The sequence below is a fragment of the Fringilla coelebs genome (genome assembly GCF_963513975.1).
Source record: "Fringilla coelebs genome assembly, chromosome: 1".
In the NCBI taxonomy this organism is placed as follows: Eukaryota; Metazoa; Chordata; class Aves; order Passeriformes; family Fringillidae; genus Fringilla; species Fringilla coelebs.
In genome coordinates, this window is record NC_140028.1 from 14,818,471 (window position 1) to 14,838,914 (window position 20,444).

Consider the following 20,444-nt stretch of genomic DNA (forward strand, 5'->3'; position numbering starts at 1 on the left):
AACAAGCAGTAGAGGCACCAATCATTTTATCCTGCACAAACTCAGCATTACAGAAGTTGAACTTTGCCAGATAACACTTCAGATGAAGAGAGTAATCTTTTCTTAGGAATGTAATTTTTCCAGCAGGACAAGAATTAAACCTTGACATTACAAATAGTTTGCAGGTATCAAAGTTTAGAACTGCCAGAAAAATAGCAGGCAAACTGTTTTTCAGGCTTATTTCTTCCATGTTGTTAAAGAAACTTTGTCCTTAACTCTGCAGCACAACACTCACCTTATTTCATTTTGTGCTACTGCAGCTCTGATTCCTGATGCCTCATACTGCAAAGTCAGAACTCTTCTCACTTGAGCCCTCTGGGATAATAGTAAGGCCACTATATTTGATGCAAGAACATTTAATAAAACCAAGAGAGAGCATATTGCTCTTGAAAGACTCGTGTACATAAAAATAGAGAAACTGCCCCTCAAGCCATAGATGTGAACAGCATACAGATTATTTTCTTCTGAGAACAACAGAGGGATTCAAATGAACAGAGATATAAAATAACTAATGGTCAGTGAGATGACTTGAATTTACAGGCATAAATTCATATCTTCACTGAAATAAAAAGCCCATCAGAAATTGAACACAGGACCGATGTTTCACCCGTCTTTATTTTCACTAGGTCTCTGAACAATGAAACCTAATTGTTGACAATACTGGAATTGCTATCGCAATTATTTGAAAGACAGTCCTTATCACATCTGATTCCACAGCATTTAAGTGGCATTCTGGCAATAAGATGGCTTAACAACCTGAAACACCTTAATTTAGGATTGCCCAAAATGCAGTTGTGCAGTGTTACTCACTATCTTGTTATTTCATTAAATTGATACACAGAATATCTACAGTTGGCTCATGCTACACCTCAACTCATTTTCAGAAGAAAAACCTGACAGTGGAGTGTGTATTGGATTCTCCATTTGAATTAATATGAAATATTTAATTACTTACAGAGTTCCTAAGAAGACAACAGTGACCAATATGCCCCTCTTATGGCCTGACTCACTTAAAATGTTCATCAAGGCATGGTTAACATGATGGGCCTATGCGCTGATGCACCACTGAAATGCAGCTCCGCTCTCCTCTGGGTAGGAAAGGACTAAAAATGGCTCTAAGGTCACAGGACACACCTGCTACCACAGCTCACTTTTCTTTTGGCTGTTTTCAGCCAGGAAGAAAATCTCAGAGAATCAACATCTGACCAAGAATCACAAGTCACCATCGTAAGATGTGAATTTCTTCTAAAGGAAGAAAAGCATGATGCAAGGGCACCATTGGAAGCTTATCTTCAGGAAACCAGACAACCTGAGAATGTCAGTAGAATTTGGAAAGAAATTATTTTCAGGAAAGCAGGAAGGTCTTCACTGGAGACTTTCTAAAAGCTTTTTATGGAATAATGGCAAGAGGCATGTTAAGATGTGGCTTGCCAAACATTTTTGAAAACCTATTCAGCCCTCAGTCAGTGAAAGAGTCCTTGCTTCTGACATGGGGTGAACTCACCATGGGGCTGAAGGTCACCATAGGGCAGCACTGATAGGTCTTTTGGAGGCCTTATAAATAGCATGGCTTGCACGACAAAAGGATAGTTTTAATTTTGTGGAAGATACCATGTATTTGCTCACTGGTGAGAGCTGTAGTACTTTTCTCACACCATATTGCTGTGTAGTGCATTAGCTTTCTGATACAGTGTCATCAGATAAGAAAAGAGATTTGTAAAACAGATACACCAGTGAGCATCACCAATGTTGTGGTAGGAATCTTGCATCTACAGCTAAATTCTGCAGCTAAAATGTATTAGCTCTAAAGGCTTTTTAGTGTAGTTCTGGTATAGGCAGGGGTGAAATACAGAATAAAGGCCTTAAAATTTAAATTACGAAGACTTAAGAATTCACTTGGGGTATAAACGGCAGAAGCAACAGAGGAGCAGTTCAGAGCACAAAGGAAAAATGAAGCAGTCTTATGAGAGAAACTGAAGGAGGCAGATGGCAATTAGGTGTCAGGAAGCTCTCATTAAAAGTGGATGATTTCCAGACTAGTTAAAAGAAAACTCTTTGAAAGCATTTTTTGGAGCAGTAGAAATAAAAAAGAAATATTAAACCCCTTGCAAGACAGTTGTGCATTACAAAATATTTTGTTTTCACTTTTATTTGGGAAAAGAGTGAAAAAGTTATATGTGGAATCTGTAGTTCTGTCACATAACTCAGATTTCTCCTGCTATAAGCTTGCAAAACAGATGTGTTTTCGAACTAGTAGAAAAAAGGCAATAAAATGGAAAAATAAAAGCATAACTAAAAGACTGTTCTTTGCTTTCTTCCTGTGTGTTAAAAATAATGAAGTCATTATAACTGACATTCCTAAAAATAACCTGCAGTAACAATCCTGTGGAGAAAACACAGATTTTTCACCTGTAAGACACAAAGTTTAAGACTCCTTTTGCCTATTATCCTCAACAAATAATGCTGTGAAAGCTATTAGGCTCAGAGCATGGTTGCTTACTGTCCTCAAAAATCATATCAGTAATGTAACACCAGCTTAGGCTACGTGAGCTGAACCAAGAGCATCCACATGGATGACTGCAGTTTGTTCCTGGTCTCTGCACACAAAAGGTGCTCATCAGGGCCGAGCATGGGTCAGACCTGTGTCCCTGTGTGCCCTGACCTCCAGCAGGTCTGGCTGTGGCCCCACACTGCAGGCACGCTGGGCAGTGCATGGCCTCCAGCTCCTCTGTCCTGCGGGCTGGCAGGGGCACAGGGGGACTGACTGAAGGCCACCACAACCTCCTGAATGCTACCAGCAGCTTCTGAAGGCTACCAGCACCTTCCACAGGGGGAGAAGGAGGAGAGAACTGAGCAGTTCCCAGCTCCCTGTTGATCCTGGCAGGCAATTCTGTGCAGCTGGGACAACAAACGGGAAGTACAGAACTGCTGGGCATAGCCTCTGCCCCAGGGCCCAAGAGGACAGCCACACAGCTTCTGCTGCTCAGTAGGACACTGGACTGTGATGGAAAAGTCTACCACATAGTCATAGTCTATAATCACAGATGTCACTGAAAGAATCTCAAAGGACACCAAACACTTGTGTTTAGACAGCTGAGTTGATGCTGGAACCCGTACACACTAGAGTTACAAACACCACTTGAATTTCTGGGGTTACTGCATGTTTCAGAGCTTCTCCATTGCAATGTGTCAGAGAAGGGCACTTGGGGACACCTTCACTGGCTTTGGTACAGCTGCATAATGTCTGCAAGGGTACTTAAGTAATTTATTCAGCCTGCAGTGCTGCTTGGCACTGCTGTCTTCCATGATCTCCCTGCAGTGCTACTTGGCACTGCTGTTTCCATGATCTCCCCTCCCCTGTCCCCTCCCCCAGGCAGCTCACACAAAGCCACTTGCCAAGACGGGCACAAAATAACTTAAAACTTATTTTCTGCTTATCTTTAGGATAGCAAAATCCAACTTTAGAATAGAATGGAGTTTTGCAGTTACCATAAAATGCTGGGCTAAGGAAGCAAAATGTCAGGGGATTGCGGGAGGTTTCACAGTCATACAGATGGAAATGGAAGAACTTCATGTTCTCTCACTAACAACACTAAAGGAACCTCCTCCCCTGCACCCAAATAGACCATGTTCACCTCCAGATAATCTTGGGGACAGAGAGAATCAGCGGGCATCTTTGGGCAAGGGAATCTTGAAAAGGGGCCAGAGAGCTGGAAGGACGGCTCCAAAGGGCCTTGGTGAGCTGGGCTTGTTGCTTCTGCTGTTGGGTAATAATGGGAAAGGTGCATTTCCTCCCCAGAAACCAACACCTCTCACATCCCAATTCCTGCTCGGACAGCACAGTGCCTAAGCTGCTCACATGGCTATGTGCTGTTCCCCAAGCCAGTCTTTTCTCCTGTTAGAACAGGAAAATAAGTATCACAGGACATTATTTGGGTTATTTATATCACCCCAGCAGTCTGTGACCTATCCTTAGAACTGACAGCAAGACCCATGTACAGCCAATTCAGCCAGTGTGAACAGAGATTTCTGATCTCCTGAGCTATGAGTCAACTAACCTGTTCTAGATCCTTCACTTAAATCCTCCTCTACCTTCTATGCCAACCTAATCTAAACCAACTCCATCTGCTTTCCTGGGATGATGCTTTGTGTGTGTGAGAAAGTAGGAATTGAGGACTTGGCTCTCTGAAAGCTTGTCTTCATTTGCAATCATTAGTTTAACTTAATACACCTGAATGACTTCATTTGTACTTAGCCTAGCTTTAGGGAGCACGGGCATTCAGGAAGCACCACTCCAGCTACTGGAGTGATTTGATTAGCAGTGCTGAGTGATTAGATTAGCAGAGTGGCTGGACAGACTGTTGATTAGTTATTGTCATTCCAGCTGATGTATCCCCACAGCACCAGCAGCTCATGTATTTGCATAGACAAAACCTGAGCATGCTTAAACTCCACGGTTTGTAATTCACAGCCTTGCCTGCAGCCAGTGCTTCTGGTCCCTCAGCTTACATGTCAGAAGTCTGTACTAGCTGCAAACTTTATTGTTAGCCTGGACTGGCATCATTGCATGGTGCTGAAAATGTCAGCAAGAGAAACTATTGGTTCTTTGTCATCACTCCAGCGGAGACCTATGTCAGATTCTCTGGGTAACACTGTTTCTGGAGTCATGTTTCTTGGCATGCAAAAGTGCCTCATTGCAGAATACTATAGTTTTTTGATGCTGTTACAAATGGCAGTTTTCACCATCTCTGAAGTTCTCCTATGTTCCAATTATGGCAAAAAAAGCTTCCTAGGAAATAATCCTAGATTTAAGTTTGGGGTTCCAGAGATGTATGTGCTCATATTCTATTTGTGATCATTTCTGTTCAAGGACAAATGAAAGTAAAGTGAGCAGGAAGTGAAAGTAAGATTTTTCTCTGTGAACCTAGTCCCCTGTTTAAGCTCCTGTTTACCTGGGCTGCTGAAGGCAAGCAAATTCAAAAGGCAGCATTCAAAAAAATGCTGCTTTTCCTCCCTTTGGTGTCTTCTAGGAAGAAGAGTGCTTTATTGAGTGCTTGATGCTTTTGTAGCTAAAGTTCAGTGAGATGGAAACAGACCTATGCTGCTGCTCCTCTGCCAAGAAATAGCAGACATTATGTTTCTCCATATGGAGCAGCGCTCTGAATTATTGTGGAATTCCCTTTCTATTAAAAAGCAGACCAAAATAGCCTGTTCAGAAATAATTGAAAGATTTTTAGGAATGTGGAAGAGATGTTTTTACCAGTATGTCAGAGACAATTTAATGTTCTGTTAGATTGTTATAAATTCCCTTGTCCCTAGAGGTAGTAAAAGCATGTAATGTACAAAGGTAAAACATAAAGTAATGCTCTCCTAAGGAAAAGCAGCATAAGAAAAAGCAGCTTTGCACTGCTCCTAGCAGTTGATTTTTGCACAGTAAAAGCATAAAATCCTGCAATACTGGACCTACACTCCTCTGCACTGGGAATTTCACTATATGAGGTGTGAGGCAATGAAAAATCAGGGCCATAATATCCTACTGAGCTTCTGAGTCATCTTACTGCACCGAAGTAAAAGCACTTTAGAAAATACAAGCCATCTGTGATGTTAAATGCAATTATCTGATTTGCCTTAATAAATGCTCAGAAATCACTGCCAACCACTTCAATTTTTCAACAGCATTCTGAGTCATTCATAAGCAGGTAAAGGTCATTGTGCTCAGACCTTATCAACTCTGATCATTATCAAGTTATTATTTTCTGCAATAACACAACTGCTTCCCTCCAAATCCAGCACATAAAGGACCTCAAAAGGAGATATAATTTTTTTTAGCTCTGTCCTGGTTTCAGCTTCAACCATGACAGCTCTGACATTCAGAGGCTCACACTAGGTATATTACATTGAAATCAACACAGTATTGGCTATTACTTATCACTTCTTTCTACTGGCATCAAGGTAAGTGACAAACATTACTGTTGTTAAAGGTCAGATCCCAAGCTCTGTATTTCAGATTCCTCATGACTGGAGGAAATTATCCAGATATGTCCCTCTTCTATTTTCACAATAATTCTGCCCAAGTGTGAAAGGGGCACTGTGATTGCACAAATTATATATTCTGCCTATAAGTGCATTATGCTATGGATGTGGCAGCCCCATTGGACACACACAGATCATGTTCTAGGCAGGCTCTGTACAGATGTACAAGTCCCTCACTGCACAGGTTCATGTATTTCTTGCCAGGGAAACCTAAAAGAACTATGGTGCTACCTAAAGCTTTATTTCTCAGAAGTTATTTACACCTGTAGCAACAGCTACAAGTACGAATTTAAAAGCTATGTTGCATAAGTGTAAAAGTTTGCAGGTGGTCATCAAGAAAAGCTGCATGTGTTACTCAAATCTGAGCACACTGAGCACAAATACCAGTGCACACACCAGCCAGTGTCTAATGTGGGAGCATAGCAGGATGGTTTGAAAGCTCAACCAGTAAAAACCAGTATAGTAGCTCCACTGCAGTCCTGGTCCAGGGTACTCAAAACAGCAAAGAAGAAGATTTCTATAACCAGCAGGAGACACTGTCCAAGCATGCAGAGGTGGTGTTAGGAATGCCAAAGCCACCTGGGGATGTATGTGCATAAAGGACAACAAGAAGAGCTCTACATTTATGTTAAGAGGAAGACTGGGGAAAAATATGGGCCTGCTAGTGAATGGATAACAGGCTATAGTGACCAAGTACATCAAAAAATTCAATGTGCTCAATGCCTTCTTCACTTCATCTTTACTTGTAGGACCAGCCTTTGGGAATGACAGGCCCCTAGGAGCAGTGAGAACTGGCACAAGGAACACAGATCCTGGGGTGGATGAGGATTAAGTCAGGGAACATTTAAACATACTGGATATATATAAACTCACAGAGCTTGATGGTTTGCATCTGTCAAGTGCTGAGGGAGCTGGCAAACACCAGTGCAAGATGACTCTCAATTATCTTTGAAAGCTCATGGCAATTTGGGAAGATTCCTGATGACTGAACAGAGCAAATCTGGAGAACTACAGGTCAGTTGGCCTTGCCTTGATCCCTGTGAAGGTGATGGAGAAACTAATCTGGGACACCATTTCCTGTATTTAGGATAGGAATGCCACTCCACTGGAATCCATGGTCAAAAATGGATTTGCACAAGGGAAATCAAGCCTGATTTGACATTCCTGACCTGACAGCCTCCTATGAAGAAATGACTGGCTTTCAATTCTGCGTCCGATAACACTGTCTTAGCAAAACCATAAAGTACAGGTTAGGTAAGTGGTTGGTGAAGTGGACCAAAACTGTCTGATAGGCTGAGCTCAAAGGATTGTGATCAGCACCACAAAGCCCATTGGGAGGCCAGACATTAGTGGTCTGCTTCAGGGGTTCATAATGGGGCTAGTACACTTCTGTCACTAATGAACTGGGATGATGGAACCGTGGGCACCTTCACCAAGTGTGTTGATAATCTCAAACTGGGAAGAGTTTGAGGATGCAACAGGATGGTTATGCTGCTGTACACAGGATGGTTATGCTGCCATTCAGAGAAGCCTGGACATGCTGGAGTGTGTCCATTGAGGACCATGAGGATGACTAAGTAGTACTATCTTCACGAGTATCTCTTATTCAAGAGGAAGCTAAGAGAGATGGGCCAATTCAGCTCACAGAAGAAAAGTCTTTGGGGGCATCTCATCAATGTGTAAAAATGCCTGATGGTGAGAGTAAAGAATGTGGAAACAGATTCCTCTCAGCAGTATCTCAGAAACAAGGCAATGGCCACAAACAGAAATAGAGAAAATTCCATTTAAATGAAAAAAGAAACTGAGAAGAGATCAAACACTGGAGCAAGATGCCCAGAAAGGCTGTGCAGTATCCACCCTTGGCAGAACTCAAACTGAAACAGACAGGACCCTGAGCTCTAGTTGCTCCTGCTCTGAGCACAGGTTTAAATTCGATGATCCCTAGAGCTGCCTTCCACCCCCAATGGCTCTGTAATTCAGTACTTGCAGGTCACTTACACCACTGAATTGTTCCAGGCCACATTAAACTGCAGTTCAGCAAACAACAGCATTAGTCAGGATTGTTTAAACAAGTTACCCAACTGTTTGCCAACTGGTCACGAGGAGCTGCTAGAGTAGACTGCTTATCTAGTTCTGTTTAAATACACATCTTCTATTAAGTATGGTTCTTCCATTTTTTATGAGGAATGCTTATGTGGTAGGGTTCAGTGATTCACACTGTCCAATCATGAGTAAGGAGGGTACTCAATGTGTTACTTTTCTCTGCAGGAAAGGGACACACTTTTCAGGAGAGCATGAATCTCATTCACTGCTCTCAGATCTCCAGTATCAACTAGCATGATCTGAGGCTATCACTGAAACAGCCAAATTCTGCATCAGTGACACTACCCTCTCTTGTTCCCTCCTCACACCACGCAAATTCTTTTGCTACCACACTGTTTGGGCAGTCACCAGCGAGTGAAAGAGAACATGGGTGTAGCACTCAACAGGTTTTGCACTAGATTTCAGAAGAAAGGAAGGCTGTTCGAGGTTAATGACAGCAGGAAGGTAAATCCACCACTTTAGATAGAAGTGCTAGTCCAGGGCAGCTAAAGGCATTCATGAGATCACAGCATGATGCAGGGTGAAAGGAAGCACAAGAAGTCTGTAGCCCAATCTCTTGCTCCAAGCAGGATTAGGTGCAAGATCCAAGCAGGCTGTTTATGGCTTTGTGCCAGCGGCAGCTTGGGAAACACCGAGGATGGTGGCTGCAAAAACTTTTCTGAGCACCCACCTGCTCCTATAAATTACTGTCCACTGTATAAGGAAAAAAGGTTTCCTTATACAAAGCCTGAACCTCTCTTTTTTCAGTCCATGCCCAGTTTCTCCCAGCCTCGCCCCATACACGAGTGGAAAAGCCTGACACAAAAAGCTGCCATGGGAGGCAGTCACAGCTGTGGTCTCTGCCTGCAGCCCTGCTGCTGCTTTTGGACTCTACTGCTGGGAGAGTTGTCACAAACTTGCTTTGGGAGGAGAATCTGTGGCATGTTTCCACATTTGTATAAAAATTATCTGTAGTTCACCATAAAGCAATGAATGGTGTAAACCATCAAAACATTTGATGATAGAAAAAGTCAGTACCATTCTTTGTGCATAAGACATAGGTATTATTAGAAAGTGGAATTAACTTCACACTTATAACAGGAGTGATGTTTTTATATAGAGCTGTCTGCCTCAGACATGTACAGATCATATTGACCCACCCACTTCCTTTCCCTGATCTTCTATCAAATGAAGTGAAACACAAAAAATTCCATGAATCTTCTGGGTATTTTAACACTCACATACTATTTTTTTCCTTGAAATTGAGAGCAGGGAACAGGATTCTTTAAGAATATTTCAATTAATTTTAAAAAATAAATAAATAACTGGAAAAAAATCAGAGAAAACACCAGATAATGCTACAGTAATGATAAAACACACCTTCCAGACATCTTGTGATTTTTTTGAGTCTCCTACAAATCCCTAAATGCACTTCATGTAGTATTATGGATTATCATGCAAAATATTTTTGACAATTAGGAAACGTAGATGTGTAATATAAACAATACTCAAAGTACATTTCAGCAACAGTATACACAAAGAATATTAATTATGTAAGTAGACTATTACACTAGTAAAACCCGAATTTCATTGCCTTAGTACATATTACATATATTTTCCTTTCCTAATAGCTCTTCTGAAGCCATTCTCAGACACCAGAACATTCCTTCTGAACATCAGCCCTTACACTTTGACATCTACCATACCTTGGGCCATTTTGTGGTAGTAAGCCTGGATCCATACTAGCACAAGAATCTGTTTCCATGGATCAGAGCATGGGACTTATACCAAAAGTCTGTTTCTCCCCTTTTCTCAGTATATGCTTACATGGGTTAAAAATTTAATTTAAAAAAACAAACCAAACACCTATGCACCCAGCATTTTCTCCTTGTGCCTTTTATGTATTTGCATGCACCTCAGCAGGTTTCTTAGGAAATGCCACTTCCTAGAAAAAAAAAAGAGAATCCAGAGAAACCCCACACCCTCCTCCTCTCACTCCAAACCTGGCACCCACTATTCCTCAGGCTCTTTTTTCAGCTATGTGGCTAACTCTGACAAAGGGAGGGGAATTGGAATAGAATTTTCTACTCACTGCTTCCACACCTGAATTTCCACCTACCTCCTTCACTGTAGTGCCCACAAAACTTTCTTGCTTTTCATTAGCAAACAAGTGCAGCTCCTGGCCTAGGGTGTGTGCTGAGAGTGTGTGTGAACCATCTACAGCCCTTCCCTTTTCTTCTTCCCTCCACCTCCAGCCCTCCCTACTGGCAGAGGCACTGTAGTGGAAAGCCCCACTTCTCCTTCCCCATCAGTATCAAATCTGTATAGTCCTACACATGCTCCTCCCACACCTTCTCTCAATCTCAACATACTTCTCATCAGTCACCTTTGAAATACACACCCATTTCCACATACCCTTTTCCAGGAATATGCAAGGCAATATAAGAGTCCAGATACTGAAATTTTAGGCAGATGGTGTGGTCCTGTTTCTGTCATACTTGAGTTTGACGACAAACTTTGAATGGTTTTTATCTCACCATCACAGTTTAGGCCCACTCAGCTAAGCAAATCACAGCCAAAAATATTCAGACACGGCTGTGCTGCTCTTCACTGCCACAGACTCGTGGTGCCTGACTCGAGGTCAATGATTTTCAGATGTTTCTTAAACTGTTCCCAAAAACTTCTCCTGTGTATGTGGTTTGGGCACCAAAAATAATCATGTTTGAAAATCTTGGGTCACAATGATGTGGCAGAAGTACCTCATTAACAAGATCATCAGATGAAGATGAGTGAGAATTTCAGTGTTTTACAGAAAAGACTTAGGAGCAGAAGGGGTTGCTTAAAACTAAATGACTGTTGAATTTCTGAAAGGTGAAAGGGGAATAAAAGAAAAAAATGATGATAGATGATGTGAAGTATACAAGTCTAACATCTTGTTTAGACTTCAGAACTCTTGCAGTAGGGCAATGCTGTTGATGGACATTCATCAACTGTACTTTCATCTGATGTTAGCTGGCAGAAGTCCTATTCAGAAATAATTAGAATGGCTAAGGAGCCTCTGGTCAGTATTGCCTCTTCATCTGATGACCCAGGGCAAAGTACACAGCAAACTGACTGTGGCTGTGACAAACCAAGTCTGTTTAAAGGAAGTTTGCTACACTTTTAGGAGAAAGTTTAGAAGAAATCTCTCTGAAGTGAGGCAAGGTAAAAGGAGAAGCAAGAAAGCAAGGCAGAGACAGCAAGAAACAGCTCTTACTGAGCAGAGAAATACAGTATTTTTCTACACTATAATTTAGCAGGGTGTTTTAAGAAGGTTAGCTCACTCTCACCTGATGCTTCTGAAAGCTCTTCTCAAAACATATTTTACTTTACCATAGATTAATTCAATCAATTCACACACCCCCTTGAATCAATTCACGGGCTCTTTTCTCTAATGAACAACATACACTAAATTACAGTTTGTCTAGTTTTGACCAGAATTTATTACGTTTCTGATGGTTTTAGTTACTGTTAAATATTACATTTCACTAGCTATTAGGTATCACACACTACACCTTTTAACATCTGTCATGACTTATTTGCTATCTAGTCACAGCCATAATTTTGCTGTTCTTCAGCAGGCATGAAGTTGTAATTAAAAACTACAGGGCTGTTTAAAGGGCTTAGTAAAATTGATTAAATGATCCCCCCATCACCAGGGATGTCCTCAGGGTCCAGAGCTGAAATGTAGTTACCAGTCAGAAATTCAGCATACTAATGGGGATAGGACTCCAGTGCTCCAGTGCCACTTTTAACTCTGAGCCTTGATTTATTCCCTCTATGGCTCCCAACTCATTCCAAACAAGAATGCACTGCTTCACATATGCATTAGCCAGGTAATTACTCCAACATATCTCCAAATATTGTTACAGTCAAATAAATGACTAATATTTGAATACATGAGCTTAATACAAAATGTTATCAAAATCACAGAAGCTTATTATGCATTGAAGACTGTATGTGTGTATTACATACATTTGAAAACTGGGATCTCTATGAACATCCTATTTTCTCCACAGAAAGCATGTGAGCATCACTCCATTCTGCCAGCATATGGGATCAGGTGTGTGACTGTATTGCACTCCGAATGACCAGCATATCCTCTCAAATTTTTTACTTATAATGCACTGTGAGTGTGCCTACCACTTTGCAAACACATGAACGACAAGGCTGCTGCTCCAGGACACTTGTATCTGGACTCATGTACAACACAAAAGCTAATAGTTCAGGTGCTTATGAGAGCAAACAAGTCAGGTCTTCAGGGCAAAGTTGGGTATTAGAAGGCTTATGGAAAAAGTTGGGCTTCAAGACATTTCTTATAGGCTCTGAGTTTCCTCCATAAAATAAATGAAGACCCAATTTTTAATAATTTAGATATTTCAAGGATGTCAAAATTCCTGGGGTTTGTGAAGACCATATTCCCTTGCATATTGTATATTCTTGCACTCTAATTTGAGGTTTGTTTTGCAAAAATTACCTGTCACAAATAACACTTATTAGCCACAATAGCCACTACTAACAAAAACAACATGTGGCACTGTTTTCATGCCCTATCTGGGTGTGCCCTTTTATACTCAGTCCCTTTGCTGTTATTCCCCTGATTTTAATGACAATTTGGAGAGAAGAGTAACTCACAGACTGTGAGTAGTTAATATTTACTGATACACTTAAAATGAAAAAATGTCTACTTTTGAATGGAAAAAAAAAAATCTTCAAAACCTTTCTGATATCTCAAAATAAAACTGAAAAGTGCACCCAAGCCCACAGTTGTTTTCCAGGACAGATGTTGAGGGTGGCAGGCTGTTTGGTGTAAGATTTCTGGGGACCTGAAGCAATGGCTCTGCTACTGTGTCCCTGATCTCCTTCATTTTTGGGATTTGTTGTAGGACCTGTCAGAGTGGGTAAGATGGATAAAAGCTGAGGGCCCGACTCGAGGGTGAGGCGCCGGCTGATAGTTCCCGGTGCTGTGTGTGCCTTTTTCTTTCCCTGCGGACAGACTCCTCCGGCCGGCCAGGGAGTGCGGTGGGGTGGGACGGGGACAGGTGGGACTTATCGTGGAGCCGTCAGCCTGCAAATCTGAGATCACTGAAATCCTGGAGAGAAACAGCCCATAGCTGCGAAATGAAGCTTCCTGGGGGAGAGTGCCCGTGCTGTCCCTCTCCCACACTAGCCCCGTGGGGGTCTCCAGCCCCGCCGCCTCTCACAGCCCACGGCCGGCCCCCGTGCTGCTCTCCCTGCCGCCGGGGACACGCGGAGGCGCCGCGGGGCCCCGCCGGCGGCAGGGAACGCCGGTGCCTGGCCGGGCGCCCGTTTCCCGGGACTACGTTTCCCAGGGATCCGCGGCGCGGCCCCGCCCGCTGTCATCGAGCGCTGCAGGTTGATCGCCGCGGCTGCAGATGAGCGGAGCCCGCGCGGGCGGGGGGGCGGCCGGGGCAGCGCCGCCGGGGCCGGGTCGGCGGCCGGCGCACTATGCGAGGCCGGGAGGATGGCGGTGGAAGGTAAGGGCTTCGCGTCCCCTGCCCGCCGCCCCCGGGGTCCCTCCCCTGTCTCCTCCCCCGGGCACTCACCTGCGCCGTGGCGGGGCCGCCCCGGCCCGGCCCGGTCCGGCGGGGCAGCAGTGTCCGCCGGCGGGGCCACTCTGCCGCCCGCTGCCTCGGCCTCGCCGCGGGGCATCCCCGGCCCCTGCGCACCTCGGCCCGTTCGCCCGCAGCGCCTCGGCTGCCCCGGGCCAGGTGCCGTGGAGCCGGGCCGCGGCTGCCGCCCCCGCCCGCGGCAGGGTAGGCGGCAGGGGCTGCCCGGAGGCTTCGATCGGCAACTTCCCGCCGGGCCCGGAGGTGCCGCCTCTCCCGGCAAGGGCGGCCGACCTGCGCCGCCTCCCTCCGGAGCGGCCCCGGCCCCGCGCTCAGCCCGGGCGCCTCACCCGCCCCGCCGCCGGTCGGTCTCCCACGGGCGCCGAGACGCCGTCGTCCCTCGCTGCTGTCCAGATCCCCGAAGTGCCCCGAGACCGCGATGCCCACGAAGCTCCAGCATGCCCCGCATGGGCGCAGAGCTGTGCTCGGCCCCTCCTTCCCTGAGAGGGATGGAGAAGCCAGAGGGCCGAGATGCTCAGCTCCTGGGCAGCCGGGAGATGAGAGGTGCTCATAAGGTGCTCGGCTCCTGGGGAGGAACCCCGGTAACTGAGGCAATAGCTACCAAGATCTTGACAGGTGGATGCTTTGCTAGGTCTTCAGTAAATGCTGAGTTCCCTTTAGCCTCCTAACATTGGCTGTGTGTTCCCTTTCCATTGGGTCTTTTGGGAAGTTGAAGGAGACAGGTGTATGAGAAAAGGCATATCTGCTTTGGCCTGCTTCCAAGATTCACTCGGTTTTGTAGCGCTTTAGACTGAGGCAGTGACAGTCTTGGGGTTTGTGTCTCATCTTGCTTTATTTGGTGCCCTTGACAAAATTTAAGAATCCTGTGTAAACCAGCCATCTGACCCCTTCTCCTGTGCTTGATTTAGTGTATGACAGTATTTTTGTGTGTTCATCTTGTGACTGCCATGAGTTTCGTTTCTCAGTTATGCTGAAATCTACAGTTCTATCAGAGGCTCTTGCTTTATTGCTGAAAATCATGCTGAAGCTGAGTACCCAAGTGCTGAGCACAAATGATAGTCCAGCAAAAACTTAAACGTCCTGGAGGTAGTGGGGAGCTTAACATCGCTGAAAAACAGCTTCCTGTGCAAATTCAAATAAAGATAAACAAGACCACTCTGTCTCAAAAGGTGTCTGTCAACATCCCAAGTTGCTCATCCTAAGTGTAAGCCTCTCCCTGAGGCAGGCATTTCTTAGGCACAGGCTGTTTTACCGAATGGCAGTTTTGAAGACAGCAGTGATACAAAGAAGGAAGGTAGTGGTCGTGAATAAAAGCATTACTTCGGTGGCAAAAGCATAATGATGTGAACTGGGCGTGCGTGCCCGGTAATGGGTAAGTAAGTAAATGAAATGGACTGCCATGCACCAGATGGTTCATATGCCAGCAGCAACCCCTGTTTCAGTGTGCTCACTAATGTCATCCCACTTTATTTACTTGAAGTCCTTCTCAGTCTGTTTGCTAGATCTTTTCAGGTCTGTAATAATTCCTGTCATATCTGCAGTGCCCTCCATCTGAGAATCTCTAAAAGCTTTGTAAATATTAATGAAGGAAAGCTCTGCTAAAGCTTTGGGAAGCAGTGCCTTTCCCTTCTCCTGAGATGGAATTTTTTTCTTTAACTCCTTTTTCCCATTTCCTTCCCCTAGGATGCATCCTGCTGTGGTGTGTCAGAACAGGCATTCTTGTCTGTATATTTTGCATTCCTCCTATTTTGTTTTTTTCTCCCTCAACTTTCTTGCCTTTGCATGATTCTGTTGCCCTCACACTAACACAGCACTATGACTATTTCAGCACAAGTAGCCATGTGGCTATGACTGCTTTGTGTGTTTATAGTGCCTTCACATTTCAGGCCTTTTATTACCCATCATTTTATGTTGGAACCATGTTTCTTTGTGTGATTGTGCTTAAAAACTTGCTTTTCTCTTAATGCATCTTCTGCTGTGTTGGAGCCTTAGGTGTGAGCTGTGTTCTGTTCCTGAACTGTGACTTTTGGCAAGGAACATGTGGCATTACAGCTTCTGTTTGAAAAGAGAGGTTACTTGTTCTTCATGACTCCGATAATCACAGACCCTGTATTAGTCTAGAGTTGCCATTGAATCTTCTAAATAGATAGTTTTGTAGAAAAATGTCCTGGACTCAGGAAGAACAGGCAGTTGGGATTTTTTTGTTTTCAGTTTGTTTGATTTGTTTGTTTTCTTTGGAAGCATGCTTTCCTGGTTTGCAGCTTGTGATCTTGAGAACATAACCTGCTGTACAACGGTTTTGGAAGCTTGGAAATAAGGTTTAAACTGAGGTTGTCTGGCCTTCCAGTCTCTGCAGTAGTCAGCTGGGAGCCTGGCTAGGATGGACTTCCTGGGCTTTCCTTACAGAGTGATGCAAGGCCTTTGAATGGTTGGGCTGACTGGCTTCTTGTGCAGACTTGTGAGTGGCTCTGGGATGCAGCTGGGGGGAGTGGGAAGGTCCCTGGGGCACAGGGGAGGCAGGGGTTCTGCAGCACAGGGGTTCTGCAGCACAGGGGTTCTGCAGCACAGGGGTTCTGTAGCACAGGGGTTCTGCAGCACAGGGGTTCTGCAGCACGGGAGTTCCTGAGCGGAGCCAACATCCGCTGCCCCACCAGCTCCACCAGGGCTATTGTTCTATGGAAACTGCCTGTTTGTCAGCTTCAGCCACGCACCCAGAGTCTTTGTTTTGTTTTTCCTTTCAGAAATGCTCTGCGTGGCTAAGGTGAAAATATTTTGTAGCTTATACTTTTTGGAAAATCTTTGAAAAATTTATTTTATCTAAACAAATGCTGAAATCATCCGCAAATCTGATTATTTTAAAGCTGTCTTAGCATGGTGTGCTGGGGTTTAGCAATGTCAACAAATGTCCATTTACTTAAGGAAAATATCCAAACTTTTTTAATGGGATAGCTGACAGTGGTAGACTTGTATATATGAAGTAGGAATTTGGGGAATACTGCAGTTCTTCACCAGTTATATATAATACATTCTTTAGTGCCCCAAAAGAGTTTCTGGGAACTGGGAGGTCCTTTGGGCTGTATAGTGCCAGTGCTTCCAGATTGATGAAAGGATTGGAGTGTGTGTATGAGGAAAGTGAATTTGCACTCCTTAATATAAGCCCGTTGAGAGGGCAGCACTGCCAAGGTAAGTCTATTTTTAGACTCAACAATTTTGACAATGTTCCTTTAAGTGTTTTTTCTCCTTCTAGTAAGAATGAAAGAACTAGGTCAGAGCCAGTAGAAAAAGGCTTTTGATCTCTGCAACAGTGTTCTCTTTTTTTTTTTTTTCAGTTTGCTCTTGTGCAGCAGAGGTAAAGGGAAAAAGAGAGAAATGTTGATTTCTCCTCCCCCCCCCAGTGTTTATTGCACAGGAAGTTGAGAGACTGACAGCACCCATCAGATGATGTCTGCATGCAGGTGATCCCACACAGTTCTGTTGGATCCCCTGCAGCTCTGATCTGTGGTGTTTTTGAGATTCCTTTGCAAAGAAAAGTATTATTTATTTCATTGAGTTCTTTCATGGTAAGTGTTTAATGAAATTTGGCCTGACACCTTTCTTGCTGTGTATAGGCTTTGCAAAGTGCCACAGAGATTTGTTGCAGGTCTCCTGGAAGTTTATGTAAACTTCCCGTCTCCAATGGCTCTTCTGTAGTGGGTTTATGCTACTGAGACCCTGGATCTTCCTATGGGATGGTGTGTTTTACTAGGGAGTGGAGCCTTTCTGACATAAAATGACAATGACTGACCTTACCCCTTGGTAATCCTTAAGGAGACTAAGACTCAAAGGAGGTTAGGGCATTCTGTGGAGTGGCATCCAGGTTGACTGCTGCAGGACTGAAGTTATTTGCAGCTTGTAACCAACTTCTATCAGGGTGATCCTGTGCATTTCTGCTATGTGATGTACCTTGGTTGAACGCCTGCAGTGCCTAGCAGCTCCATGGATATTGAATGCTGCCATGTGTTTCTTCAGAGACTTGAAATATGGTGAGCTCATAGATGTGCTATGCAAACTCTGCCAAGAATGTCAAAGCAAGTTCAGGATCACCCAGAGGACAGCTTTGAAGCAGCTTTCAGCGTAGGTACCTATCATGTTGTTCCAGGGTGTGCCCAAAAGTACAACTCTTCTGACAGGTATTCAGTTACTCAACTTCATTTTATTCCTACACTACTTTGAGCTCAGACGGGTTATGTCTCCATATCTAAGTTTTCAGGGAATGTGATCCAGTAGATGGTGTTTCAGCACACGTACTTACCTATGGAGCAAAGAAGTAACAAGCCCTGTGATTCAAAAATAGCACATGCTTCCGTCATGTTTTTGGTTTCTTCAGTAATTTCTAACCACTTCTTAGCCTGAGGGATTCAGACATGTGGCTTGGAAATAGCTGCCAGTTGGAAGCAGGACTGAGAGAGACATCTCATTTCAACTCTCCAGCTGAAACAGTCACATTGGGTCATAGCAGAGGAGATGGGTAAGACCAATGCTGGAGGTGCATTGGACAGTGAGGCATAAGATTTGAACATCAGCCTTTGGTCTTGAGTTCTGTGTGTCACTTTCTGACCATTTATTGCAAAAATGCATCAACAGTTATGGGATTCCAGACTGGAAGATAGATCTTCTATCTACATTCATGTGGCAGCCTTCTTGTTGGGCTGTAACATCTACCCCCTTATTTCTTGCTCAACAACAGCTCAACCTCCTGCCCACCCCACATTGTGCATACAGCTTTGTGGTTGTGTGTGCTTCTCTGCTTTGAAGCACAGCTTAGAGCTTTCCAATCTGTGTTGCTATGTTTGAAAGGGAGACTGTGAGCTGAAGTTCAGAAGGTGCACTCCATTGTGAGAATTGGAGGCCCCAAAATGAAGCTGTGGCAACAAAGAATCGCCCTGCAATGGATGGTCTTTGGGTATATTCAGCTTGAGTGGAGGGTGAATATTATGAAAGTTATGTGATCATTTTACCCTACCTGCTTTTACAAAGAAACCCGTATTAGGCAGGAATCAAGGTACCAAGTATAGACTTGATGTGACACTATGTTTCCTTTGGATTAAATTTGGTTGTAGGATAAGAGTGTTTCTGGAAACTCAGAAGTACTTTCATATCAGCCAGTTTAGATACAGTTCCTTGAGTTACCCGTTAAAGTACTTGGAAGACTTAGAAGCTTAAGGAGGACACTGATTAATATAAATTTACTGGTTCAGTACAATTGAATCCCATCATAAGGTTAAAACTTGTCAGGTGGTGCTAATATGAAGGCAAATGGAAGGAGTGATGCTTTAAAAGTTTGTGTGCTTTCTCCATCAAGAAGGGAATGCAAGTGAGCAAATGACAAGAGTTAGAATTAGGATGCATTTCCTAATGTACTACTGGAAAGTATTGACAAAACCTGTAGTGAGATTGTAAGAACTCATGTTTACTGCTTAAGTTCAAACTATAAAGTAAAACTGTTCAAGAGGGGTTTTGGAGGGTTTTGTTTTTTGTTCTTCTGTTATGTTCAAGCATGGCAGGCAACATCCAAGGAGGTTGTGTAGCTTTGTTCCTCTTGTTTACAGCTGAGTGTGTGAGGTCAGGGCAAGCTACTCAGAGCCAGTCTCTAGTGCTTCGCAGTATTGCTGTGTCTCAAGGGCTATGGCAGGAGAGCAGCAGGGACAGGCTCAGAGCAAGGCACTGTAGCTGGATGGTGTTGCATTTGAAGGCTGGTGCTGGTTGTTGAGCTGATAAGCATGGAGCGGTTTCTGTCCAAAACATCTTCTGTGCTGGCTTGCTGGTGGGTGCAGAACTCAGTGTCTGTAGAGCACTGTAAGTTTTACATTTGCCCATTGGTCTTTGAAAGTAATACCACTAGTTTGCAGAGGTAGTAGAGCTGTTAAAAGGCTGCTTTTCAGTTCGCTCAGTATTGAGTCTGTGGGTCTGTTGGGATACTGTGCCTGGTTTTGGAGCCAATTTTCTCTGTTGTCCTGACTGAGACAGCTTTACATTCTTGTGCCCTGTTTTGTCTCTTGACTGTCTCTCCTTTTGTCCAGACTGTGTGATCTCTAAGACAATGCTCCTTCTTGTGAGCAAGAGATACTCAAAGTTTAAAACTGAGCAATCCTGTTGTGGGTTATTTCTCATGAAAGCTGTTGCCTTTGAATGGATCCAGGTATTTACCCTTGCAGATTAACAATTGAACAGCTCAGCCCTCAATTATCTGCTCAAAACATGCAGAGAATGTAGAGGGAGTAGTTCTGGAAGGTGCCAAAGGCAAAAAGGCTAAAAAATGGAGTAATTTTGAGGTCTTCTGAAACTGTCTGGTTGGTGCTGGTAAAAATAGTGAGTAAGATCTCAAGACCTATGAGGAGAGCTCTGAACAAGGCAAGGGAGTTTCTCTATCATTGCATATTGCCCTTGTATTTTTGAATGCTCCCTGCAGCTTTGGCTTGCCACACCCTAAAAGAAGGAAAGGACTGGAAAGAATACAGAAAAAAGTCAGCCAGTCAGAGACATGGTGTGTTCTCTGAAGGAAGGTTACAGACTCTATCATTCTTTAGCTTGGAAAAGAGATGGGCAGGTTACAAAGATTCTGATTCTTTAGCTTGGAAAAGAATCCTTAGGCCTTGATGAATGGTGTGGAGAAGACGGAAA

At 43.9% G+C, this 20,444-nt stretch overlaps 1 protein-coding gene across 1 annotated transcript in view; it reads left to right on the plus strand.

The window, feature by feature from the left end:
- The first annotated feature begins 13,558 nt into the window (after positions 1-13,558).
- SAMD12 (sterile alpha motif domain containing 12) overlaps positions 13,559-20,444 on the plus strand; it is a 176,315-nt gene continuing 169,429 nt past the window's right edge. The window contains exon 1 of the mRNA XM_084215060.1: positions 13,559-13,691. Within this exon, the coding sequence (XP_084071186.1) occupies positions 13,679-13,691 (13 nt within the window). The 5' untranslated portion in view covers positions 13,559-13,678. The remainder of the gene's footprint in view (positions 13,692-20,444) is intronic.